Raw genomic sequence first — 25569 nt, 5'->3', positions numbered from 1 at the left:
GTGATCACGAGACGCCGATAGATTGTCATGATAGCCATCGGTCTACCGATGATGACCCCTGTGTCTGCCATGACGAACTTCCTGTGGATGCCAGCTGCATTTTGACATTCATAGGAACTACAGTTTTGCTGTACAGAGCGGTGTTGATGCATCGCTCTGCATAGTACAAGCGATCAGAAGTTTGCAGCTTCAAGTTCCCTAACGGTACTAATAAAATAATAAAAAGTGGTGAAAACGTTTTTAAAAACATGAAAACAATAAAAAACACAAGTTCAACTCACCCCCCTTTTTGCCCCATTGAAAAAAAAATCCGAAAAATGAGATCATTTCTGAAAATGGTGACAAAAGAGACTTTTTTTTTTCCACAAATATTTGAATTTTTCACCCAAAAAAAAACTATAAATGTTTGATATCTACGAACTCGTATTGCTCTGGGGAATCATAATGCTAGGTCCATTTTACCATATAGTGAATATGGTAAGTTTAAAAAAATAAATAAATATAATTGTGAAATTGCACATTTTTTTGCAATTTCACCGCACTTGGAATTTTTTCCCCCAATTTTTCAGTGCACTATATGGTAAAATTTATGCTTTTTTCAAAAGTATAACTCATCCCGCGAAAAAAAAAACAAGCCCTGATACAGCTATAATTACGGAAAATTAAAGTTATGTCTCAGAAGGAGAGAAAAAAAAAAACAAAACCTAAAATCGCCAGGTGGTGAAGGGGTTAAAGTTCGGTAAAACATATCGGCAGCATGGGAGCTTGCAGGGTGCAATCATACAAAGGCCAGTTGATGTCTAAAGCCTGCTTTACATGTTATGATTCTGCATACGATATCTTATGCGATCGTAACCACCCCCATCGTATGTGCGGCACGTTCAATTTTGTTGAATGTGCCGCACAAACTATTAACCCCCGTCACACGTACTTACCCGTCCATACGACCTCGATGTGGGCGGCGAACGTCCACTTCCTGGAGTGGGAGGGACGTTCGGCGTCACATTGACGTCACGCGGCAGCCGGCCAATAGAAGCGGAGTGGCGGAGATGAGCGGGACGTAAACATCCCGCCCACCTCCTTCCTTCCGCATTGCTGGCCGGGAGCCGCAGGACGCAGGTAAGATCTGTTCATCGTTCCCGGGGTGTCACACACTGCAATGTGTGATACCCCGGGTACGATGAACAACCTGACGTTCAATTCTAGAGAAAGGTACGATGTGTATGCGATGAACGTTTTACCGTTCATTCGCAATCGCACGTACCTGTCACACACTACAATGTACCTTACAATGCCGGATGTGCGTCACTTACGACATGACCCCGCCGACACATCGTAAGCTATATTGTAGTGTGTAAAGCGGGCTTTAGTACGAACCTATGGGTCTGAATGCAGAATGATGTAGGCATACTTCCTTTGAGATCATCATCATTAGTAATGTCATACTAATCCATAGGTGAAGATTAGAATATCATATAACACAAAAACAAAACATGCAGGTAAACAGAAACATACAAAAATGGTATTGTATAAAATCATAGGAAAACAGATAAGTTGTTCTTAGAATTTAGTCTCAATGCATCACTTGGAAGTAATGATCCACCTAATTTCTTTTTGAAGCCATATACTGTGGGGTTCTCCTTCTCCTCTGGCTGGGCTGCCATCCGTCCAGAAATTCCAGTCCATAAAAAAATTTAAGGAGTCAGTGATTTTTTTTTTTGAAGTTGAAGGAATTTCTACAGATTATTATGGCTGTAATTGTCGTCATTTTACAGCTTACCGTAAATGTGGCTGGTTTCTTCATATCAATTATAAAGAGCAGATATGTAGGATTTATAATCAACCAACATGTACTGTGACATAATGAAGCAGAGCATGATCCCCTCCCTTTGGAAACTGGGCCGCAGAGCAGTACTCCGACATGAGATAATGACCCCAAATACACCTCCAAGATAACCACAGCCTCGCTAAAGAAACAGGGTAAAGCTCCTGGACTGGCCAACCATGTCTCCAGATCTAAACCCTATTGAGCATCTGTGGGGCATCCTTAAATTGAAGTTGGAAGAACACAAGGTCTCTAACATCCACTAGCTCTGTGATGTCATCATGGGGGAGGGAAGAGGATTCCAGTGGCCCCTGTGAAGCTCTAGTAAATTCCATGCCCAAGAGAGTTAAGACAATGTGTAAGTCATGTACAGGGTGGGCTCCCCAGTATACAGCAAACCCACTCACCAGTAAAGCGACCCTAGGCAGTTGGATTGATGAATGATTGCTTTACTTTACCAAAACAGAAAATCATCTATAAAACAAAAACACCCCTGTGCTGCGCCATAATAGCGATTTATGTTGCCTTCTCACTAACCTTTGCCTAACCAAGGGACTGTCGCACCTAAGGCTCCTTTCACATTGCGTTTTGCCTTACATTCACAGGTCCCGTTGGGGCATCCGTCCGAACCACCCCTCCCCCACCCCGCAAAGCGTGTTTCGGACTCATGCACCGGCAGGGCCAACACTGTAATTGAGCACACTAAGTTAGCGTGTTTTGTGCCATTTTTGCACATATGCGTTTTATGCAGACGGACACCTGAACGTAGTGTGCTCAATTACAGTAAATGGCCCTGCCGGTGCATGCGTCCGAAACACGCTTTGAGGGGTGGGGGAGGGGCGGTTCGGACGGATGCCTCGACGGGACCTGTGAACGTAAAGCAAAACGCAATGTGAAAGGACCCTAATAATCCCTCTGGGAAGCAGGAATAATTTTGTGAGTGTGAACACGCCCTACTAGTGGTGCAGCACAAGAGTTTAGAACAGCACGAGTATCCACCTAAACATGAACAAATCCCATAAACCCCCTGAATACCCCTAATTGCTGAAGTCTCATAGATGGGGTAGATGGTAAAAGTGGGAAGGCGAACCACACAGCTCAGCAACACAGTCCTGGAAATCTTATAGAGCAACAGTCAATGCAAACGTGTGCTGCTGTCCTTTTTAAGATTTTAAATGTGTCAACTGACACAGCAGAGCCGGCAAGTCCTACTGTGTGTGTATATAGTTGGCCTAACCAGAACAGATATGTGTTTTGGTACCAAAACATAAAGTGTTGCGTGCACGCAGTCCTGGGCCCAGCCTACCGTACCCAGGTACTATGGTGTCCAGCTGCCATAACCAGAGACTTGAGATCCTCTCACGGTGACCACTATAGCCAGCAACTGCAGAATGGTGACTCTCCGGCACAGGATGCTGCTCACACGCGTCACGGTCCTCCTCACTAAACTCTAACACGAGTCTTCTCACAATTCACTTAAGTGTTTCTGCGGCGGCTCCTTTCCATTACGCACACCTCTCTCTTTCCCTGCAGCTCACACATAGCTCCTCCTCAGCTCTCCAAGTTCAGTGGAGAAGTCCGTTGAGATGTTGCTATAGCAACCAAACAGTTGAATGCAGATGGAAACAGCGGCCTCTTGTCGCGGGTCAGTAATAATGCATACTGTAACATTGCCATTATTAGAATCACTGAAGCAGAACAGCGCTGTGAATAGTAAATAAGCTTGAAAATAATTGAGATAATACAAAATATTCTGCATGATTTGGGCATGATTTGTCCATTTTCATTTAGGGGTGAACTCACTTTTGTTGCCAGCATTTTAGACATTAATGGCTGTGTGCTAGGTTATTTAGCGGGTACACCAAATTTTACTTTTATAAAAGCTGTACGCTGACCACTTTAGATTGTATCAAAGTGTCTGATTTTCAGTGTTGTCTGAGCAAAAAATATTTACAAAAATGTGAGGCATGTACTCACTTTTGTAATATATTGTAAGTGGCCGTAACCATGGATACCTAAGCTGCACTGCCCTGCCCATGAGGTAAGAGACACGGCTATATCAGGAGAACTATACTACATTTCTAATTGCAGGTATTTGCTAATATTATTATTACTCCTACTACAGATTGGGATAGGATCGTGGAGATGGGAATAACCCTTTAACTACTTCCAGTCCTATAAATCTTAAAACGAGTCAGCTGAATGGACCTGATGTATATGTTTGATTCATTTGGGTAAACCTTGTCCTGTTTCTGGAAAGATTGTGGAAAACAACTCGTCACAACCACTGCTGAAGACATTTAAAAAAATGGATAATTTATTTAAGTCATATTAAAAAAACACACTTCAGCCCTTACACATTTCTGGTGTACTTGGATGCCCTCAGTCATAGGGAAAAAGACATGGGACTAAGGGCATCCAAGTACGCCAGAATCGTGTGCTTTTTTTTTTTTTTTTTTAATATGCCTTGAATAAATTATCAGTTTTTTACATTTCTCCAGCACTGGTTGTGCCAAGATCTTTTCTATAATTTTTCATGTATACTGCTGCTACACCACCGCATTGATAGCACCCACCCTATGCATATGGACATCAACACTTGATGCACAGAGTGCAGATTACTGCTCATTCGTGTCCTCTTTCTATTGAACAAATATGTTCTCTGAATCTAATGAATAAATGTGTAATCGCTTTTTCTATATAGGAAAAATTTTCAAGGGTGGAAAATTGCATAAATAACAGTGTATTGCATTTCTATATGAATTGTTCTAGTTATCTGAAATCATGTTTATTACTAAGACGATGGATCAGGATTGTCTGACAAGTGGTGTGCACATCACCAGAATTCTTACTCCATTCAGAGATAGCAATATTTGTGATGTAAGTGTGGCACTTCAGTGGTCACGGGAGCCACAGTGGGTTGTTCTCCTCACCGGGATAAATGCTATGCTTGGAGGCAGCGTGGGGACCTCTCCTTGTCAGGAACATCACATACAACATCTCCTACTCCAGGCCAGCAGCTCATAACCTGTTTTGAAGGTTGTCTCTCTGTCCATGCTGACCTGAGGGAAGGGTTAGAGGGAACAGGAAGAAAGTCATGCAGAAACTGTGGCGAGGAGAAAGAGCGGTCACTGATGGAGAGCTGCTGTATGATCTTTCCAGGACCAAGCGCTAGGACAGGATACCGGGGTCCTCGGCTACTGGGTGCTAACGGCCTAGCAGTAAAACCCGGAGGGCAAGAGATTCTACATTTCCTGGCCCAACTTAGTTCCAAGACGCAACAGCAACACAGAACCCGGGATCGCAGTAATACAAGCGGGTCCCATAACCGGTTCACACTGCCTGTCACAGGGGACAGTCATCTTCAAGTAAAGAGAGAGAAGGGGATGCTGTGCTGCTCCAGGCCACAGCGGTACCCATCAAGAGCACATTAAGGAAGGCCTCCAACCCACCAGGCAAGGAGAGATCCACGCAGGTTCTGGGCTGACTGGACCACTGTAAACCTGAACCATAACACCTGACCACTAAAGGTAAATGGGAAACTAACAACTTGTGTCGTCCAGTTACTGTCGGCGTCCCAGCCCTGCACCCCATTGCACCACTACAACCCCCACCATCATCCTGGGGCCCGCTCCGCCTGTGGGGAGTGAACACACCCGAGCTACACTACTAACAGCCCCAGCAAGGAACCCTGCAGCGGCGGCGACTCTCTGGCCGTATACCACAGGTGGCGTCACGACAAACTTTCCTAGTCACCCCGCTTTCCCTTCATTTGCTGTATTGTATTGTGTGTGAGGGGAGGGGTAATGTATTGTGTGTGTGTGTGTGTGAGGGGAGGGGTAATGGAGGGTGCATTGTATTGTGTGTGGGGGGGAGGGGTAATTCTATTATGTGTGTGTAGGGGTAATGGGGGTGCATTGTATTGTGTGTGTGTGGGGTTAATAGGGGTGCATTGTATTGTGTGTGTGTGGGTGGGAGGGGTAATGGAGGGTGCATTGTAGTGTGTGTCTGTGTGTGTAGGGCTAATGGAGGGTGCATTGTGTGTGTGTGTGTGCGTGCGGGGGGGTGTAATGGGGGTGCATTGTAGTGTGTGTGTGTGTGTGGAGAGGGCTAATGGAGGGTGTATTGTAGTGTGTGTGTGTGTGTGTGTGTGTGTGTAATGGGGGTACATTTTTGTGTGTGTGTGTGTGTGTGTGTAATGGAGGGTACATTGTATTGTGGGTGGGGGGATTACAAAAGAGCAGTTTGGGGGGAATATACAAATAATAATATTAATAATAATAAAGGGGCAATATGGGGGGATATGAAGAGAGGCAGTGTGGGGGTATATTATAAAGAGCGCAGTGTGGATAAGCTGTATATGGGGACATTATGGAAAGAGGCAGCGTGGGGGTAGTATATAAAGGAGAGAGGCAGTGTGAAAGGTATTTTGGATAAGGGCAGTGTGGGGGAATATTTTGTGAAGGAAACACAGCAATTATTTATTCAGGGGCACAGCGTGGGAGATATTTATATTTATGGGGCAGTATATTATACTTTTATTTTTAAAGGTTCTGTGTGGGGAAGTGCTGCTGAAGAATAAAGAGGGAGGTCTTCAGAGACAAGCTGATTTGTGATATTGCCTGAGTCTTATCAGTATTGTGGTTCCTGTATGGTCCACAGTCTGATAACAACAACTCCCAGCATCTCCTTACCATTGTTAAGGACAAGCTGGGAGTTGTAGATTCCGGCATCTTCCGAGCCTTGCCATTGATCTGCATTGTAAAATACAGAGCGTTTTCCGAGTGGAAAACACCAGAACGATGGTGCGGTCACTTATTTTAATCACTTGGTGGTTTTAGAAACCTGAAGTTTGTAAAAGATGCTCAAAATCCTGAATCTGTGCACAGCAAGTAGATGCATATGGTCATTCGAGGATTTTTATAGTTTCCATGGTGGGATCTGCCCCCAAAAAATGTCATTGCACATTCCCTAGGTGGTATGTGTCCAAAATTATCACCAGTGACAACAGCTTCGCTGATCACCTATCTGTAGAATAGGTCATGAATATTAGTTCAGGGGGATGTGATTTTGTATCCCTGCCCATCAGCTGTGTGACCGCAGCATTATATGGAGAGCAGCATCCTCTACATTATCTATGAGACCCAGCTCTGTAGGGAAAATAGCGGCTTCACCAGATCCTGCAACTAAAAGCAATAAATAGGACTGAGCTGTAATACCGGATGCAGCCGTGACTACATGTTATATGGTCGTGTTACACAATCTACAAGTGCACAAAGATATTACACATTCAACACGCGAAAAGTGGGCCTGTGTACCCCCAAATGCCAGGGCTGAATTTTAGTCCCAGTCTGGCCCTGGTTCCGGCTCATTCAGTGAGAGACAACCGATTGGTCAGAGCCTTCCATCGGAGGTTTCTTGAGAAATCTGGGGGTCCAATGACCCCCCATTGAAGAGAGGGTACTGTCATGCTTCCTCTGTGCAGTGCATCTTGCACACTAGGAGATGCTCTGCTGCACTTTCCTGGATTACTGAGCTGGCAGTGACACTTCCTCTGTGCAGAGCATCTTGCACTTTAGGAGATGCGCTGCTGTGTTTTCCTGAGCTTCTGTTGATTGACAGCACAGGAGTCCATGTTGGTTCTGGGAGGTGCCAAATACTCAGGTGCTTCATCTTTCTGTTAATTTCTCTGCTTCTTTACTGAGCATGCTCCCCAAGAACCTGGCCAGTCGTACATTCTGGTTCTGTAATTGTGCTGTTGGCCTGTGCTTCTGCATGTGTTTTCAACTTTGTTTCTCGACCCCGGACCACTGTTTGACTCTTCTCTGCCCACTCCCTGTTCCTGTTGTGACCTCCTGGCTTTTCACCTCGGAACGTTACCTGACCACTTCTCAGCTTTCTTCCTGAATCTATTATGTGCCCTCCTGGAATTCTGACCCTCATATTGTGACCTGACTACGCTTCTGTGTATTCCCTGTATCCATAAGTATCTTCCTGTTACCAGACCCCGGCTTGCCTGACTACTCTTCCGTCTGTACTATCCGCAAGTAGTGACTTGCATTACAATAACATGATGCAGCTGTGATTAAGGCAAAAAGTAATTTCAACCTGAAAGAAAAAGGTCCTTTACAATTCAGCATCAAATGAAAGTAAATCCACTTCAATACTCTAGACTCCACAGAGGATATGTAATCAATTAAGTGTTGAGACCTCCTGATCCGAGATCCCCCAGAGGTAATATGTAGACAGTCACCACACACTCATGAAAGAACCATATCCACTATTGTATTTGAAATCTCTAATTTGTGTGCTATTTCCTGTGCTACATAAATAAATGTGTTAGCTTTTATTTTATAGGTCAATTATGACAATACCAAATATGCATAATTGTTTTTATGTTCTACTACTGTTTCATGGTATGTGCCGACCGTGTCCCTGTACGGTCAGACACAGCCATTACACAGTACATAGCAGGGACACATATTAACATTATCTCAGCACAGGAACTTTTTTTAAAACACATCCAGTTATGGAACTTATTATTAATCGAAGATCTGTTGATTAAAATGTACTTTGTTCATGGCACAACCTCATATTAATATACTTACAAAATTCTGCCTTCTTCCATTCCCAGTACCTCTCCGATATTTTCTGCATAACGTGACGACTATTCTGACTAGTTGCTCGCACAGCATTCTGTGTGGACTGGAAGTCTCTTTCTCTATGAAGGTCTATGAGATTTACACCAAGACTCCCATTGATATCGATGACTGGTCTACACAGAAAACAGCTAGTCAGAGCAGCGGTAATATAGTGCAGAAGATCGCTATAATAGGGTTGGGAATGGAAGAAAGCAGCAATCCGTTAGTATTTTAATATATGAATTTTGTCTTCAAAGTAGGAGGAGAAAAAAGGGTTAATCCCGTGCAATCCGCCAGAATAAGATGTGGAGATGTTGATAGATTAATAACTCTTTTATTCCATAGGTCTATGCGTTTCGAGGTAAAACAAATTGATTGTTGATATTCTGGTCCTGAGGAAGAGGTTTTTGCGGGATTAACCCTTTTTCTCCTCCTACTTTGAAGACATTTCCACGTGGGGCCGCGGCAGCCGCCATTATCTCATGCTATCTATGGTGGGTGTGACCTTTCACAACCACATTTGGTGACTGTATTATATTATATATCACCTCGTTTGTTTATCTGGTAAGACCCTATCAGCGCTTCTTTTTTCTATCTATACTACTGGAATATATGAAATTTGCACATAATATCTGTAGACAACAGGGTACTACATAATAAAAGAAATGTAGACTGCTACATACAAGATGCAAGAATATGCATTCAGTGAAATGTCAGAAATGTGTTAAATACAGCTGTCTTTAGAATCATCTTTCAAATCTTCTATAAAAATTGTGACCTATAAAAAAAAGCACAATTAACACAATGAACATTTGCAAATGCTTTTTCCCTTTATGGATGCCCTGAGCAGCTGGCACATTAGAGTCTGCAGACTGCATTGTGATTCCATCACTGCAGCATTGGCTTCTTATTAATGTCTGATTCATTGTAGTCCTTGATCAGTGAAACATCTCTAAAATGTAGTCATTGTTTAGTCTCCAAAACATCCTCAGAAAGCACATTGAATATAGAAATATTGTATTGGTACACTGTATTTTATTTTACATGATATAAACACAATGTTGGTTTCAGTATATGGACTGTAACACTTGGTACATCCTGTATCCTTGGAGTGAAATATTCCACATATACATTTACAGAAGTACTACAGAAAGAACTTTGTACAATAATGGTAAACATGATGCATTGAAAATGTAGGAACACCCATTGGCAACAGAATAAACATCCGATATAGAGTGTTAATAATATACTAAGATGGGATCTCCATCCCATCAAAGTTTTTATTCTCTTTATTGCAGCCATCATATATAATACAGTGTACTTACAATTGCTAATTTTGCCCTTATACCAGTTAATTCTTCTCTTTTCCATTAGGTCTATGACATCACAGAATTAAAAATAAACCAGCTGAATCATTCTAAGCTCTTTGTAGAAGTTGTAAGTCTCTTTCCCCTGCATGAGTCAATCCCCTCTTCAACTCCTGACCCAGCTGCTTCACTCCTCTTCCTACCTGGGCCTTTACAGTGATGACTCATGCAGGGAAAAGAGACTTCCTGTTTCTGTATAGAGCTTAGAAGGATTCAGCTAGTCGGTTTTTAATCATGTGATGTTATATACCTAATCGGAAAGAGAAGAATGAATTGGGTGGAAAAGCAAAATGAGAAATTGTGAGTACACAGTGCTACATAATATGAGTGCAATATATTAAGAGGAAACAAATTTTGATGGGATTACTTCTTTAAGACATAAAATATGTATTTCCAATTGATCACAAATGAGAAAAAAAAATACTTTATTGAAGTTTCGTTAAAAATGTTTAATTTTTTTACAAAAATAGAATAGCTGATTTGAGATAAATTCATTAATTTACATTTAGAATTTTATATCTGTACACAGTTCTTTTGTTACCTTGAAGGAACCTGTCATGGATTGATGCTGCCTAAACCACTGGCAACATGAATCAGAGCCCAACTGCATAATGGCAGTGAAGTATATTTTTCTCTGAAACATTCCGGCATTTCAGATAAGATACAGTATAGTCATAACAGCATAGACTACAGAACAATCAATTGATGTTTAGTAGCAGTATAGAGCTCCTGGATCACAACAATCCCTGGTTCATTCTTTTCTAAGCACACAACCATAGCCATGAGGAATAAGAAGGTGTAGATTACCAACAATGTGTCCTGGTGCACTATTCAAAGGCGATGTCACTAATGAAAATAGTCAAAAGCACAGCTAATATTGTCAGTCCATAGACAGTTAAAGCACCACTCCAGTGTTCTGTTTTTTTCAGCTCTGGAGTGGTGATTTAAATCTTAGCCACATGCCCCCTGTCTTATACTCACCTTCAGCTTTATGCGGCTCCTGTCCCATGGCACCATCTTGTGACTAACTTCTGACTGACCGCAAATCAGACATTATGTCACAAGCTCTCAATGCATTTCTATGAGAGCCAGAGCAAGGCTCTCAGATACACCGAGTTTTGACTTTATATGCAATGAAGCGACACTGGAAAAAGATGAAGCTGCCGGAAGGTGGGTATATGACATGGGTTAGGGGAATTAGATTTGAAGCACTAATCCAGCGGTGCAATGAAGAAAAAAAAAAAACGGTGCTTTAATAGAGCAGCAAGATGCATGCATAAATGGCCATTCTATTTAACATATTGCCTATGGGATCGACAGTTCATGAATAAGTGACACATTTTCCAAACCTTTAAAGGATGAAATGAGTGAGTTGCTCATATGAAGAGATGTGCTTGTTTTTGCAGTTCATCCCATTCGCATGTATGGGACAAGTTACAGTACAGACACCCATAGCTTTGATGTGCCAATCACAGTGGGTTTCGGTGACTGAGTTTGCACTGATGAAATGTTGCTGAGCTGTAGTAACAATAGATCATAAATGTCTCAGACGACAATTACAATAGCAAAAATTTATTAGAGCTTCTAAAAATAATTTTGTTACTTATACCAACCAGTTATGGTGCTCCCTATTTTCCAAACGTCCTAAAAACCCCCCACTAATTCTACTTTTACTTGCACTTAGTTATGAGAATGTCCCTCCAATATATTCCTGTATGAGCAATGTACAGTCATATGAAAAAGTTTGGGCACCCCTATTAATGTTAACCTTTTTTCTTTATAACAATTTGGGTTTTGGAACAGCTATTTCAGTTTCATATATCTAATAACTGACCACCTCCAAAGACCTGCAGCATCATCTTGCTGCAGATGGTGTCAATGTGCATCGGTCAACAATACAGCGCACGTTGCACAAGGAGAAGCTTTATGGGAGAGTGATGAGAAAGAAGCCGTTTCTGCAAGCACGCCACAAACAGTCGCCTGAGGTATGCAAAAGCACATTTGGACAAGCCAGTTACATTTTGGAAGAAGGTCCTGTGGACTGATGAAACAAAGATTGAGTTGTTTGGTCATACAAAAAGGTGTTATGCATGGAGGCAAAAAAAACCACGGCATTCCAAGAAAAGCACTTGCTACCCACAGTAAAATTTGGTGGAGGTTCCATCATGCTTTGGGGCTGTGTGGCCAATGCCGGCAACGGGAATCTTGTTAAAGTTGAGGGTCGCATGGATTCAACTCAGTATCAGCAGATTCTTGACAATAATGTGCAAGAATCAGTGACGAAGTTGAAGTGACGAAGGGGATGGATATTTCAGCAAGACAATGATCCAAAACACCGCTCCAAATCTACTCAGGCATTCATGCAGAGGAACAATTACAATGTTCTGGAATGGCCATCCCAGTCCCCAGACCTGAATATCATTGAACATGTGTGGGATTATTTGAAGCGTGCTGTCCATGCTCGGCGACCATCAAACTTAACTGAACTGGAATTGTTTTGTAAACAGGAATGGTCAAATATACCTTCATCCAGGAACTCATTAAAAGCTACAGGAAGCGAGCGACTAGAGGCTGTTAGTTTTGCAAAAGGAGGATCTACAAAATATTAATGTCCCTTTTATGTTGAGGTGCCCATACTTTTGGAGGTGGTCTGTGGATTGTCCTTGACTGTTCTCACCATTCTTCTTCTCTGCCTTTCTGATAATTTTTCTTGGCCTGCCACTTCTGGGCTTAACAAGAACTGTACCTGTGTTCTTCCATTTCCTTACTGTGTTCCTCACAGTGGAAACTGACAGTTTAAATCTCCGAGACACCTTTTTGTATCCTTCCCCTGAACAACTATGTTGAATAATCTTTGTTTTCAGATCATTTGAGAGTTGTTTTGAGGAGCCCATGATGCCACTCTTCATAGGAGATTCAAATAGGAGAACAACTTGCAAGTGGCCACCTTAAATGTCTTTTCTCATGATTGGATACACCTGCCTATGAAGTTCAAAGCTCAATGAGGTTACAAAACCAATTTAGTGCTTTAGTAAGTCAGTAAAAAGTAGTTAGGAGTGTTCAAATCAAGAAATTGATAAGGGTGCCCATACTTTTGCACCAGTCAAATTTTGTTTAAATGCGGATTGCACATTTTCTGTTAGTACAATAAACCTCATTTCAATCCAGAAATATTACTCAGTCCATCAGTTATTAGATATATGAAACTGAAATAGCTGTTGCAAAAACCCAAATTGTTATAAAGAAAAAAGGTTAACATTAATAGGGGTGCCCAAACTTTTTCATATGACTGTATATAGATGTATACATAAAACTGGATGACTAAATCACAAATTAATTATTAATACTTCTGCCATAGTTTTAAATGGGTTGTCTGGTCTACATCCACAAGTCTGTGGTGATTTGGATCGGCCTTGTTCAATAGACTTGCACTGAGTGAGGCCGGGTCCTTCTAGTTGGATTCTGGCCGGGAGTCTGCATATTGCACACTCGCAGCCACGAGACTGCCGTACCTGGCCCTGACACCGGCAAATCCTCACAGTGTGACTTCAGATTTGGGAATTTAGAACGGACAACCCCTTTAACAACTGGTACCTGGCATTGGTTCCTGGAACCATTTTACTGTATTTGAACTCAGAAAAGAGGATTCCAGCATTTACAGATTCCATCATATTTTTCCAGTGAAATGACATACACCACGATAAATCCCTGATGAAGCTCTGTATAATCAATGGAGCTCATCATGCCATAGATCTAGCACTGCCGGAAAGAGATGTTACCAACATTAATGAGGGATAATTTTCAACACCAGATCTAGTCACATCCCCACTTAGGCCAGGGCGTCACATTACTATTTACTATCAGGTTGTCACAGGGTATTGTGCAATCTGCCCTTCTGTGCAATATCCACCTCCTCCTTGGTTACGGGTCCCTAACAATTGGTGTTGCCAAAACCAGCTAATCAAAATCCTAGGAACACTCTGCACCACACCCACCAGACACACCAGTGGACGGTCTGAGTAGAATAGGGTCGCCCACCTTGAAGGGGGGGGGTTGGTTAAGGGGAGGTCAGGAGTAGGCCAGTGTAGTGTTGGAAGTGAAGGAGAGAGGAGGTCAGGAGCTGGGCTCCTTGAAAACTACTAGGTAGCAGACGTTGGTCTGGGCCTAGTAGGAGCTGGACCCCCGGTCGCAGGGGATCGTGACAAGGGGCACGGCATTGTCATGGAGAACAGCCGGCGGCCTTGTACCATCAATGGGCTGGGACCAGGGCACGACGGGGTACGTGGACCCAAGGTCAGGGAGTAGCTTCAGGCAACCTGATAATTCGCCTGAAGAGAACGGAGCCTTCAAGATTCGCTCTCCACCCGCTCCAAAATCGGGGTACTAGCGCAACGAGAGGATAGGAATTTCCACAAATACGGTCCAAGAAATTCCAAGCGTGAACCCTGAGAGCAAGCTCCCTCAGTTAGCCATACTGGGGAGCGGGACCCGACTAGTTTTAAGCTACAGGGACCAACCAGAAAGAACAAGGTGCCATGGGAAAAGGTCACAGATCAACAGGCAACACCAGCAGAAACGGGACCCAAACGTGCTCCCCCTCAGCGGTAGCGGTGTCCAGAACTTTGGTTTACTGAAGTTGTCGGTGTCAGCGTTATTGGACTGAGTGAGTACGCAAGTGACCCTTATCTCCCCAACGGCACATCCCTGTCACCATCACCGAGTCCCGGGGCATCTCCCCTACTCGTGGAGGGGTTAAACACTTGGCTGCCCATTCCATCCCCATCGGGTACTCCCAGCCGCAGCAGTGGTACTCCATCTTACCACACACCACGGGTGGCATCACGAACTCTCAATATACCATTCCCCCTGTAAATACCCCCTTTCATTCGAGTGGCCACGAGACCCCCGGGTCCACCAGACGCCCCTCGAGCCACTGCAGATCCGGATCCTAGCAGCTCGGCTGCTGACACGGGGGCAGTACAGTAACTGAATCTGATGCTTATTTATTATCAAAGGTGTTGCCTGTGGCTCATTCGTTTACCTCAGCATGGCCCCCAAGCTCAGTCTGATATCACCGCTGCAGTCAATCAACAAAGACTGGAGAGCAGTGGGAGGCAGCGCTGGATCCCAGGAAGGTAAAGCTCAATTTGTATGTTTTTTGCCTCTTTGAGCCTTTTAGAGCTAACTTTGAACAGACTCATTTTTAGTCATAAGTCACACTTGCGAGTACCTCACTTGTATCTTGCGCGAGTCTCGCATTGCATCACCCGTAACGGACTCACACTCTTGTAACGGGGTGCCAGGGGTGCCTCGGGGCTTGTAGTCGTGGCCCCTTCTGTCAGGCTTACCCCTGGCTCCGCCGTCACTATCGGGACAGGAGATGGCTTGGTGGGGCAGAGTGTGGTGGTGCAGATGTCGTCCGATGTACAAACACTCTCCAGGCAGGATTCGGTGCAAATAAAAGACATTCTTTATTTCACAACTCTTTCCAAAAACCGGCAGTTGCAGATGACTTCACGTTCTTTTCTTAGCTGGGGGAAAGCCTGCCCTGACATCTCCTCCAGTGGGGATGTGCCCGGCTACTCTGCTTCACCTGGCTCCCACTTATGGCTACCCACAGCCCGGACCCACACCGGGACTGCTTCGCACTATGAGGTTCCGCCCGCTCCTTTTCTCTCCGGCTTCCCTGTTCTTCCAGCTCCCACACTCTGCCCCTGCTCTCCTTCTTCTTCTCCCGTCCCGGACACAACTACCTTCTCCTCCTACACTTTCCTCAACAACCCTTCTCTTCCCTCCCCTTGATTCTGCCGGCTCCTCCTCTCCACTGTGGTGACAGCCATACCACCCGGCCACTAGGGGGCCCCACTAACACAATATAAAAACAGTAAAACATTTTTATTAATAACAACGTTTCCGGGTTAACTGTGCTCCCTTTGTAAGGGGTCTGCCCACCCCTTACATACCTCCCCTCTTTAAGCCTGAGCCTCCCGGCAAGGCATGAGCCTAAACTACACATAAAAGGCAACAACATCATTGCAATGAAACTACAAGCAAGTTCACCTTTGGGGCAACCGCAAGGGGCGCACCAGTCCAGTGCCCGGAGTTCCTCCTGGAAGCTCCCGGTCTGGGTCGTGCCCGGAGGCTTGGCAGCGCTCCCGGTCTTAGGTGGTAAACGGCAGGAACACAAAAACTTCTTCTTCTCAGCGACGCGGAGGAGCCCCTGGCTCAGTCCAGCAGCAGGCTCTCTCCGGGCTCAACAACTGTAACGGTTTCAACCAACACACCTTCTTCCGGCTCGGAACAACGCCGGTGTCTAACACAAAAACAGGCCCGCCATCTTCCGGTCTTGGTGCTCATTCCGGATGGTAGGCCCGTTGCCACTCAGCTCTCTGGGCTTGCACATACTCGGGCAAGGACTGCCCGGGCAACCGGCGCAGCCTCCAGAAAGGCTCGTAGCTGATGGGTTGCTCCGCTGTTTCAGCCTCCGGCTTTGGCTCCTCAGTCCCCGACGGGGGTGATGGCGTCGCTGCGCGGGACGGCGGCGTGCTGCCCATAACAATAACCGGATGGGTGGTGATGTTCTGGTTAATCGCCAGCACCGGCGGGGTTCCCTTCTCCGGATCAGTACTCTGCCCGGGCATGACTGCCGGAGCTACAGCCAAGGTACTTCGCGGGCGGGAGGTTTCGGCTAATACCGGTCTTCGCTGTGCTCGTCGCCGGTTCTGGCACTCCTCCCATTCCACTTCTTGCTGCCATTGAGCAGCCTCTTGTGCGGTGGGCATTCGGGTCACCCCGACCGCAAACAGGCCCCGGCAACCCACTTCTCTCAGGAACCGTACCTTCTCTCCTTGGTACAAGGTATGTAGTCGCTGCGGGAGGCCTTCTGTATCCAGGTTTACTCTATTGTAGAAATAGTCGTCACCGGTCTCTCCGTCCCGGATGAAGCCGTACCCCTCTTTCTGGTTGAATTTCACCACCACTCCGGTGGTGTACTGGTGCTCAAACTCCTCGCCCCGGGGACCCGCCATCATCTCCCAGGCGACGGTCTCGGCGAGCAGCCGCTCCTGTACTGGGTCCGGCTCAGGTGACGGGGATCTTCGTGTCGGTAGTGGTGACGGCTGAACTGGGTCCCAGTAGAAGCCCCACTCGTCTTTCTCCAGTTTCCGGGCGTGTATTTCCTCCGGAGCCAGAGCTTGACCAAGTGTCGCAGATCCCACCGCGGCTGGCGAGGGTATCTCCGGGCATGGGTATGGGGTTCCCAGAGGCCGGCTCCCCGACGGTAGTTGGGCAGTGTAGGTCGCCCGGACCTCTGTCGTGGTCGCTCCTGTCACGGCGTCCCACGTGGTCACCCAAGTCACTTTTGTGGCTCTTCCCGGTCCTCCGGGTACAGCCGGCAGATGAGCGGGAAATCCCTCCGCAGACGCAATCTGTTTCGGGTAGCTCTTCTCCAGGCCAGGCGCAGGGTGTAGTCCCTCGGCGTTTTCCATCTTGCTTGGGGAACAAGGCTCAGGTAAAGGCGTCAGGGTCGGTGGAGAAGCTGGAGGAAATGGAGGCGGGCTTACTTTTCCCGCTCTTGGGCATACTCCACCCCCAGTCTCACACTTCAGGTCGACCCCCTCCGCGGCGGTACTTCTTTCTTCTTACAACACCGCCCACTTCACATATCTTCGTACGTGCCCTGGGACCGGCACCTCCCCTCTTTGGGCGGAGTACTCCGAACTTCTTTTTCGGCACCGGCCAGCCCCAGGCTCTTCTTTTGGCGCCAACTTTTCGCGCGCTTTCTGTATCTTCACAGACGACGGCCATCTTGCCGCCATCTTGTGCCCGGTCCAACGCTGCAGGCACTGTTTCTTCTTCCCACCATGGGATCGGGACTCTTTTCCAATACTCCGGATCCAGGACCCTAGGCACCACTTGGTCTCCTTCTTCTTGGAGCGGGTCCCCTTGCATACGATCCGGATCCTGCCAACTACGCCACATGTAATGGGGTGCCAGGGGTGCCTCGGGGCTTGTAGTCGTGGCCCCTTCTGTCAGGCTTACCCCTGGCTCCGCCGTCACTATCGGGACAGGAGATGGCTTGGTGGGGCAGAGTGTGGTGGTGCAGATGTCGTCCGATGTACAAACACTCTCCAGGCAGGATTCGGTGCAAATAAAAGACATTCTTTATTTCACAACTCTTTCCAAAACCCGGCAGTTGCAGATGACTTCACGTTCTTTTCTTAGCTGGGGGAAAGCCTGCCCTGACGTCTCCTCCAGTGGGGATGTGCCCGGCTACTCTGCTTCACCTGGCTCCCACTTATGGCTACCCACAGCCCGGACCCACACCGGGACTGCTTCGCACTATGAGGTTCCGCCCGCTCCTTTTCTCTCCGGCTTCCCTGTTCTTCCAGCTCCCACACTCTGCCCCTGCTCTCCTTCTTCTTCTCCCGTCCCGGACACAACTGCCTTCTCCTCCTACACTTTCCTCAACAACCCTTCTCTTCCCTCCCCTTGATTCTGCCGGCTCCTCCTCTCCACTGTGGTGACAGCCGTCCCACCCGGCCACTAGGGGGCTCCACTAACACAATATAAAAACAGTAAAACATTTTTATTAATAACAACGTTTCCGGGTTAACTGTGCTCCCTTTGTAAGGGGTCTGCCCACCCCTTACACTCTCGTCACAGGAGCATCTCAGCTGCATAGAGATGCATGCAACCAACCCGCTCCTGTGAGGAGAGTGTGAGTCCGTGCCGGGTGATGCAATGCGATAATCGCTTTAATAACTGATACGACACTTACAGCTGTATTTAAACTAGAGACATAGTATCAAAGGCAACATGGTTTTCCCCTTGTAATCATTGGGAGGTGCTATGTCAGCGGTTTTCACAGCCTATAAGCATGGAATATGCTATAAAATCTGTGCATGAACATACCCTAAAAGAAATGGTGCAGACAAAACCACCCTGGTTGGCTTTTCTTCTTCCACAGCTCTGTTAGGATGCAATGATGATTTTCTGAGCGCAATCCACTGCAACAGATGGCACTGCTTTTCCAGTCATTTAGGAACTATTTGCAATGTCTGCCATTAGTGATGTAGGAGAAAGGTTTCTTTCAGAAAATTAGAATAACAATAAGAAACACTAAATATTCTCCAGACTAGAATTACTCATCTATACATCCGCTGTTGTCCACTGTCTCTGATTTTAAATAACATATTCTGATATCCATTCACTCATACAAAACACATAGTTAATGGCTCATTATATACAGCATCCCATCTGGGCATTATAGAAGAAATGACTACGGGCATTGTCCGTTCTCCAGCCCATGAGGTACGTCCATGTGACACGAGGTTGAGCCTTGGCACACCTTACTTGACAATATACATCTTTTTATACTGTACAAATGTTTGCAGGATGAATGTTGTTGCTTTAGTCTCTTTGATAGGCTTTTACTTTAAAGGTTGAAGATTAGGCCTAGCAAGCCCGAACCATTAAAATGACAAGGAGTATGAGACACAGTAATGATATTGCTGCAAACAAGAAGAGAAGTCCAGCAAACACAGTAGGCCTCATGGGGAGAAGAATTAGGGGTCTTTCTGCAGGGATCATATTGGTGAGATTTAGCATGTAACCCAGGGACCATGCAATGCTGCTATTGCCAACCTGCCAATAAAAGAGACCACAATTTATCAGAATAAAAAAAAAAGTCACCCTAATCCCTGAGAAAATATTAGTAGAAATTAAATTGCCATTACATTAAAGAGAACCTGTTAGGCTACTTTCACACATCCGGTTTGAGCACTGCGGCTCAATCCGGCTGTGAAAACTATGCAACGGATGCGGCGAAAACACCGCATCCTTTACATGCGGCCCGTCCATTTTTTTCCGGTTGCGGCATGCTACTGAGCATGCGCAGTGGAAAAAAACGCATGCGGCGAGCGGATGCGTTTTTTTCCGCATCGCGCCGCATCCGGCCTCCATAGGTATGCATTGAAAAATGCGCCGCAGCGGCCGGATGCGACGCGATGCGGTGTTTTTTTGCCGGAGCAAAAAACGTTGCAGGGAACGTTCGATCCGGCCGCGGCATCGGCTAAATCTGCCGCATGCGGCAAAAACCGGACCGAACGCAAGCCCCTGCAGCACAATACGGCACTAATGTAAGTCTATGCAAAAAAAAAACGCAATCGGCGTTACAAAAGTCGGTTGCGGTTTTTCTGCAGAACGCCGTATTGTGCCGCAGAGCAAAAATCCGGATGTGTGAAAGTAGCCTTATCTGATTCATTCTGCCGGAACTACAGGCAGCATGAAATGCATTTAACTACTTCACGTTTTTGAAACCTAAAATGTTTAAAGACGCTAAAGCCTACACATACAGTATATTACAAAAGTAAATACACCCTTGACATTTTTGGAAATATTTTATATCTTTTAATGTGAGACAACACTGAAGATGTGTCAAGGTGTCATAATGTAAAGTAGTCTGTGTACAGCTTATCTAACAGTGTAAATTTGGTGCCCTCTAAATAACTCAACACATAGCCATTAGGCTATGTGCGCACGTTGCGTCGGAGTACCTGCAGTTTATTCTGCACGTTTTCCTTCCCTTGGTTATTGACCAAATGGCTTTTGACCATTTTTTAGCGCTAAAAACGCATGCGTTTTTACCGCGTTTTTAGTGCGTTTTTAGCGCTTTTTACCTGCGTTTTCACCTGCGTTTCTGCAGATGCGTTTTTGAGATCAAGACACTGAGAAATAAAGTTGAATTAGTCAAAAAGAATGAAAAAAGAGAAAAAAAGTATAAAATTAACTTTTAATAAAACTATATGGGAAATTATCATTTTTAATGAGAAAATAGTGGTTATGCACATTTTATCAGAAAAATAGGTGAAGTTTCTAATTTTTTAACATTTAAATTTTCGGTTATTGTGTGTGTGTAAAGGAACATTAGAACCCATTAAATTTTGTCCAGAAAAGCATGCGTTTTGGGAGCCAAAAACGCAGTGGAAAAGCAGGTAAAAAGCATGAAAAACGCAGGAATTGTGATTTTGCTTGCGTTTTGCCATTTCTCATTGACTCCAATGTTAAGGAAACGCTGCAGAAATGGCAAAAACAACTGACATGCTGCTTCTTTTTCAGCATGGTTTTTGACCACAAATATGCAAATTAAACGCTGCAGAAAAAAAAAGCAAAGTGCAGACAGGATTTCTGCTTTTCCCATAGACTTTGCTGGCAATCAAAAACGCATGCGTTTTTGCGCAAAAACGCTGCTGCTAAAAACGCTGCAGAAACGCGGAAAAAAAACGCAACGTGCGAACATAGCCTCAGTGTCAAAACCTCTGGCAACAAAAGTGAGTCCACTCCTAAGTGAGAATGGCCAAATTGTGTCCAAAGTGTCAATATTTTGTGTGCTCACCAATAAATTCCAGCACTGCCTTAACTCTCTTGGGCATCGAGTTCACCAGAGCTTTACAGAAGCCACTGGATCCTCTTCCATCCTCCATGATGACATAACGGAGCTGGTGGATGTTAGAGACCTTGTGCTCCTCCACCTTCCGTTTGAGGATGCCCCACAAATGCTCAATAGGGTTTAGGTCTGGGGTCATCCATTTTCAGTCTAGCACCTTTACCCTCATTTTCTTTAGCAGTCATCTTGGAGATGTATTTGGGGTCGTCATGTTGGAATACTACCCTGCAGCCCAGTTTCCAAAGTGAGGGGATCGTGCTCTAATTTAGTATGTCATAGTAGATGTTGGCATTCATGGTTCCTTCAATGAACTGTAGCTTCCCACAGCATTCATGCAGCCCCAAACCCTGACACTCTCACCACCATGCTTGACTGTAGGCAAGACACACTTGTCTTTGTACTTCTCACCTGGTTGCTGCCACACACGTTTGACACCGTCTGAACCAAATATGTTTATCTTGGTCTCATCAGACAACAGGACATGGTTCCAGTAATCTAAGTCCTTAGTCTGCTTGTGTTCACAAACTGTTTCTGTTCTTTCTTGTGAATCTTCTTTAGAATAGGCTTCTTTGTGGGATGACAGCCATGCAGACCAATTTGATGCAGTGTGCGGCATATGGTCTGGTCACTGACAAGTTGATCCCCCAACCCCTTTAACTTCTGCAGCAATGCTTGCAGCACTCATACATCTATTATGCGGAGACAACCTCTGTGTATAATGCTGAGCACATACACTTAACTTCTTTGGTTGACCATGGCGAGGCCTGTTTTGAGTGGAACCTCTATTGTTAAACTGCTGTATGGTCTTGGCCACCGTGCTGCTGCTCAGTTTTAGGATGTTGACAATCTTCTTATAGCCTAGGCCATCTTTATGTAGAGCAACAATTCCTTTTTTCAGATCCTCAGAGAATTTTTTGCCATGAGGCGCCATGTTGAACTTCCAATGACCAGTATGAGAGTGTGTGAGTGATAACACCAAATTTAACACACCAGCTCCTCATTCACACCTGAGACCTTGCATCACTAATGAGACACATGACACCAAGGAGGGAAAATGGCTAATTGGGCACAGTTTGTCTGTTTTCAATTAGGAGTGTATTCACTTTTGTTGTTAGACATGTTTATATATTAATGACTGTGTTGAGTTATTTAGAGGGCACACCAATTTACACTGTTATGCAAGCTGTACACTGACTACTTTACAATGTATCAAAGTGTCATATCTTCAGTCCTGTCCCATGAAATTATATAATAAAATATTTAATAAAATGTGAGGGGTGTATTCACTTTCGTGCTATACTGTATAGGCTATGTTTCCATGATGAGTTTCTGGTGTGTTTTTGATGCTGCGTATTTTCGCAGCCTCAAAAACACGATGTCTGATAGCATAGTGGATGGGATTTGAAGACATTTTTTTCTTTTTCTACTTAGCATAAATGCCCTGTGGTGCGTGTTTCAAATCTGCAGTATATCCATTTCTCTTCTGTGCTGAGTTTTCTGTGCAGATTTTCCCCATTTGATTCGCATTAGATGCGAATAATCTGCAGGGGAAAAAAAAACGCACAGCGGAACCACATCAAAAGTGCATGAAAACCGCGCCTGTTGTGAATACTGTCTGGTGGAGTTCCGCTCTTGGACTCTCTCCTGTAGTCACTGAGGTTAGTGGTTAGATTCTGTTCCCCAGTTCTACACACCTGGTTTGCAGCTCAAACCTTGATTTTGTATATAGGTGTGTGCTGGCTGTTTATCTCTGCCAGTTGCCTGAAATTCCAGAGACTATAGGAGTCTGTCTCTTGTTCCTCTGGCTTCCCCGCTACCAAGCTAAGCTAAGTTCATGGTTTAGCTTCATAATTTTCGTGTGTTATTTGCTTATACATCTGTGAATTATCTTTTAAAGTTTTTTTTTGTATCGTATCCTGTTTTGTTTGTGCCTTCAAGGTTTGAGCTGCAAACCAGGTGTGTAGAACTGGGGAACAGAATCTAACCACTAACCTCAGCGACCACAGGAGGGAGTCCAAGAGTGGAACTCCACCAGACAGTATTCACAACATGCACCTAAGTATATCAATAAAGTTTTGTCAAAGCCACATACCAGGAAGTATCAAAAATAAAGCAGCTTTATTTAAAGCATGATACATCAAAAAGAGGCAAAGACCGACGCATCAAAAACGCGACAAAAACACGTTAAAAAATCACACCCAAAAAAGCAATGACAAAACATAGGTAACCTAATTTATATAATTAGTGTAGAAATTCTACAATTTAAAAAATTCACCAAAGGTTTATCATGGGAACATAGCCATAACAACAAAGGGGATTACTGTAGAAACAAATACACTTTTTACTTTAAATAGTTTTTATAAATGACGTCCATTACAAAAATCTTAAAAATATTGTCATGTGGAGAGTCAACTATGGATGTGATGACACTTTCTAACCCAATATATTAGAAATAATTACTTTACCTCCTTCTGAAACAGTATCTGAGGCCAAGATTCACTGTTGAATTTATATCCATGGACTAATAGATGGTAAATGTAATTAGCCGAAAAACAATAGGATCTTGCATAGGTTTCATCAAATCTGGATAGGATATGTGGAAGCTGTAGGAAAAAAAGACAGACACCATGCCAGACTATAGTACTAAAGATACACATATATTGTATAAATGCATGTAAAGTGACGATACATGATCTAGTTGTGTTATGTGTACATCATACAATCTATGCTTTTGGGGACATAACTAAGATACATAGGGCCCAATTCACAATGGTGTTAGTAAAAAGCCCTGAAATGTAAAAAGAAAATGGTGCAATTGGAAGTTGTGCAAATATTTTGAGACCTTTGGAATTTTTAAGAAAGTCATGGCTAGCACTTCAAGCGTGGGCAGTGATGGATCAAGACGGGGAGTGGAAAAGGCCGCCAGGCACATTCATCAAAACTTATGCAAATTTAGTGGTGTGAATTATACCAGAAATGTACTCTAGTCCCTGACTGGAGTAACCTTTTTGGTGGAAGCACGTATCAATTGTAAGGTGAGCGTATGTCATGAGGGTGTCGAGACCTCAAGGGGATCTGGGATCAGAAGATCCTCTTTAAAACCCTTCATCGTTTATCTTTAGTAGTAGCATATTTCATTTCATTCTGTGCTGAAGGCGTTAAGGTTTCTTTTCTTTCCTGCTGAGATTGATTTGCAGCTGCTAATCTCGGCTACAACCACACACTTCTGCTATATAAACCCACTCCTTACTCATATGCCGGCTATAGTTCTTTCTATGCTGACCTGTGAAGGATTTGACTCTTAAGAAAGCTGTGGTTATCTTTCCAGCAGATATAATGGAGTCCCTCTCTGGAGAAAAATCAAAGTTCTTATGTTGAATGCCTCTACCTTGTTTGTCTCCCATTCTTTGTGTTTGTTTTTATTTTAGTAGTAAGACTAGTGTCTTGCTCACCTGCTCACTAGTCAGGGCTAATCTAGCGTCAGTAACGCCCAAGGGATGTGATCGCACATTGGAGGAAGGACCGGTCTAGAAACGTTAGGGAGCTTAGGGATCAGCCACAGGTGAGTTAGGTGGTGACCCCTCTACCTAGCACCAGGGCCTACCTTTATGTCTTCCCTCCTTTTGCACGGAACGCTGGGCTTTCCCTCACCCTGGTGTAAAGGCCTAATTCATTAATTAGTGTATGCCTCTTAATGAATTAGATGAATGTTACTGTAGCGGCACAAGTGCAAAATGCAAGTCTTAAAGAATCAGGCCTAGTGTGTATCTGGGGTAAGTAAAAAAATATATAAAATGTCCAATGCACAGTACAATACTGATGCATTTCTAGATTTATATATTTATAAGTTATGCAACTTTCTTTAAAAAAAAAACAAAAAAAAACAATTTAGTCCAATTCTCTTCTTGCTGAGAGTGTTAGGAAACACTAGTAGTCATGCTTACTTGGGGTATTTCCATCTTTACAGATGGTTACAGTTGTATATTGCTTGTAAAGCTAACAAGCAACCATGTACAGTAATTTAAATCCTATTCGTTCTCCTGATAACATACTTCTATTCTATTGCTTAAAGCGCACTCTCAAGAGGGCCAGCCACTAGAGATGAGCGGACTCGCTCATTCTATTTTCTTTCTTATTTTCTTTATTTTTCCTTTATTGTTTTTTTTTTTTACTTTTTCAGTACCGGATCCGGATCAAACACCCGGAATCCCGGGCCCAGGACCGGCACCTGGGTACCTTTTGAAACCGCGCGGATCCGGACTCTTACAGTCCGGGTATACTCATCCCTAC

General features: G+C 44.5%; 1 protein-coding gene across 5 annotated transcripts in view; it reads right to left on the bottom strand.

The window, feature by feature from the left end:
• Positions 1 to 10075: 10075 nt before the first annotated feature.
• Positions 10076 to 25569, bottom strand: part of ENTPD3 (ectonucleoside triphosphate diphosphohydrolase 3) — a 96223-nt gene continuing 80729 nt past the window's right edge. For 4 of the 5 annotated variants that reach the window (XM_075315223.1, XM_075315225.1, XM_075315222.1 and 1 more), the window contains exons 9-10: positions 23745 to 23882; positions 17973 to 19478 (exon numbers count right to left, since the gene is read on the bottom strand). In XM_075315223.1, the coding sequence (XP_075171338.1) occupies positions 19290 to 19478; positions 23745 to 23882 (327 nt within the window). In that variant the 3' untranslated portion in view covers positions 17973 to 19289. Of the gene's footprint in view, positions 11352 to 17972; positions 19479 to 23744; positions 23883 to 25569 lie in introns of those variants that run through there. The other variant, XR_012724355.1, reaches the window with a different exon arrangement.

This window comes from Anomaloglossus baeobatrachus, chromosome 6, assembly GCF_048569485.1.
Source record: "Anomaloglossus baeobatrachus isolate aAnoBae1 chromosome 6, aAnoBae1.hap1, whole genome shotgun sequence".
Classification (NCBI taxonomy): Eukaryota; Metazoa; Chordata; class Amphibia; order Anura; family Aromobatidae; genus Anomaloglossus; species Anomaloglossus baeobatrachus.
This window is presented reverse-complemented; position numbering and strand designations above follow the sequence as displayed.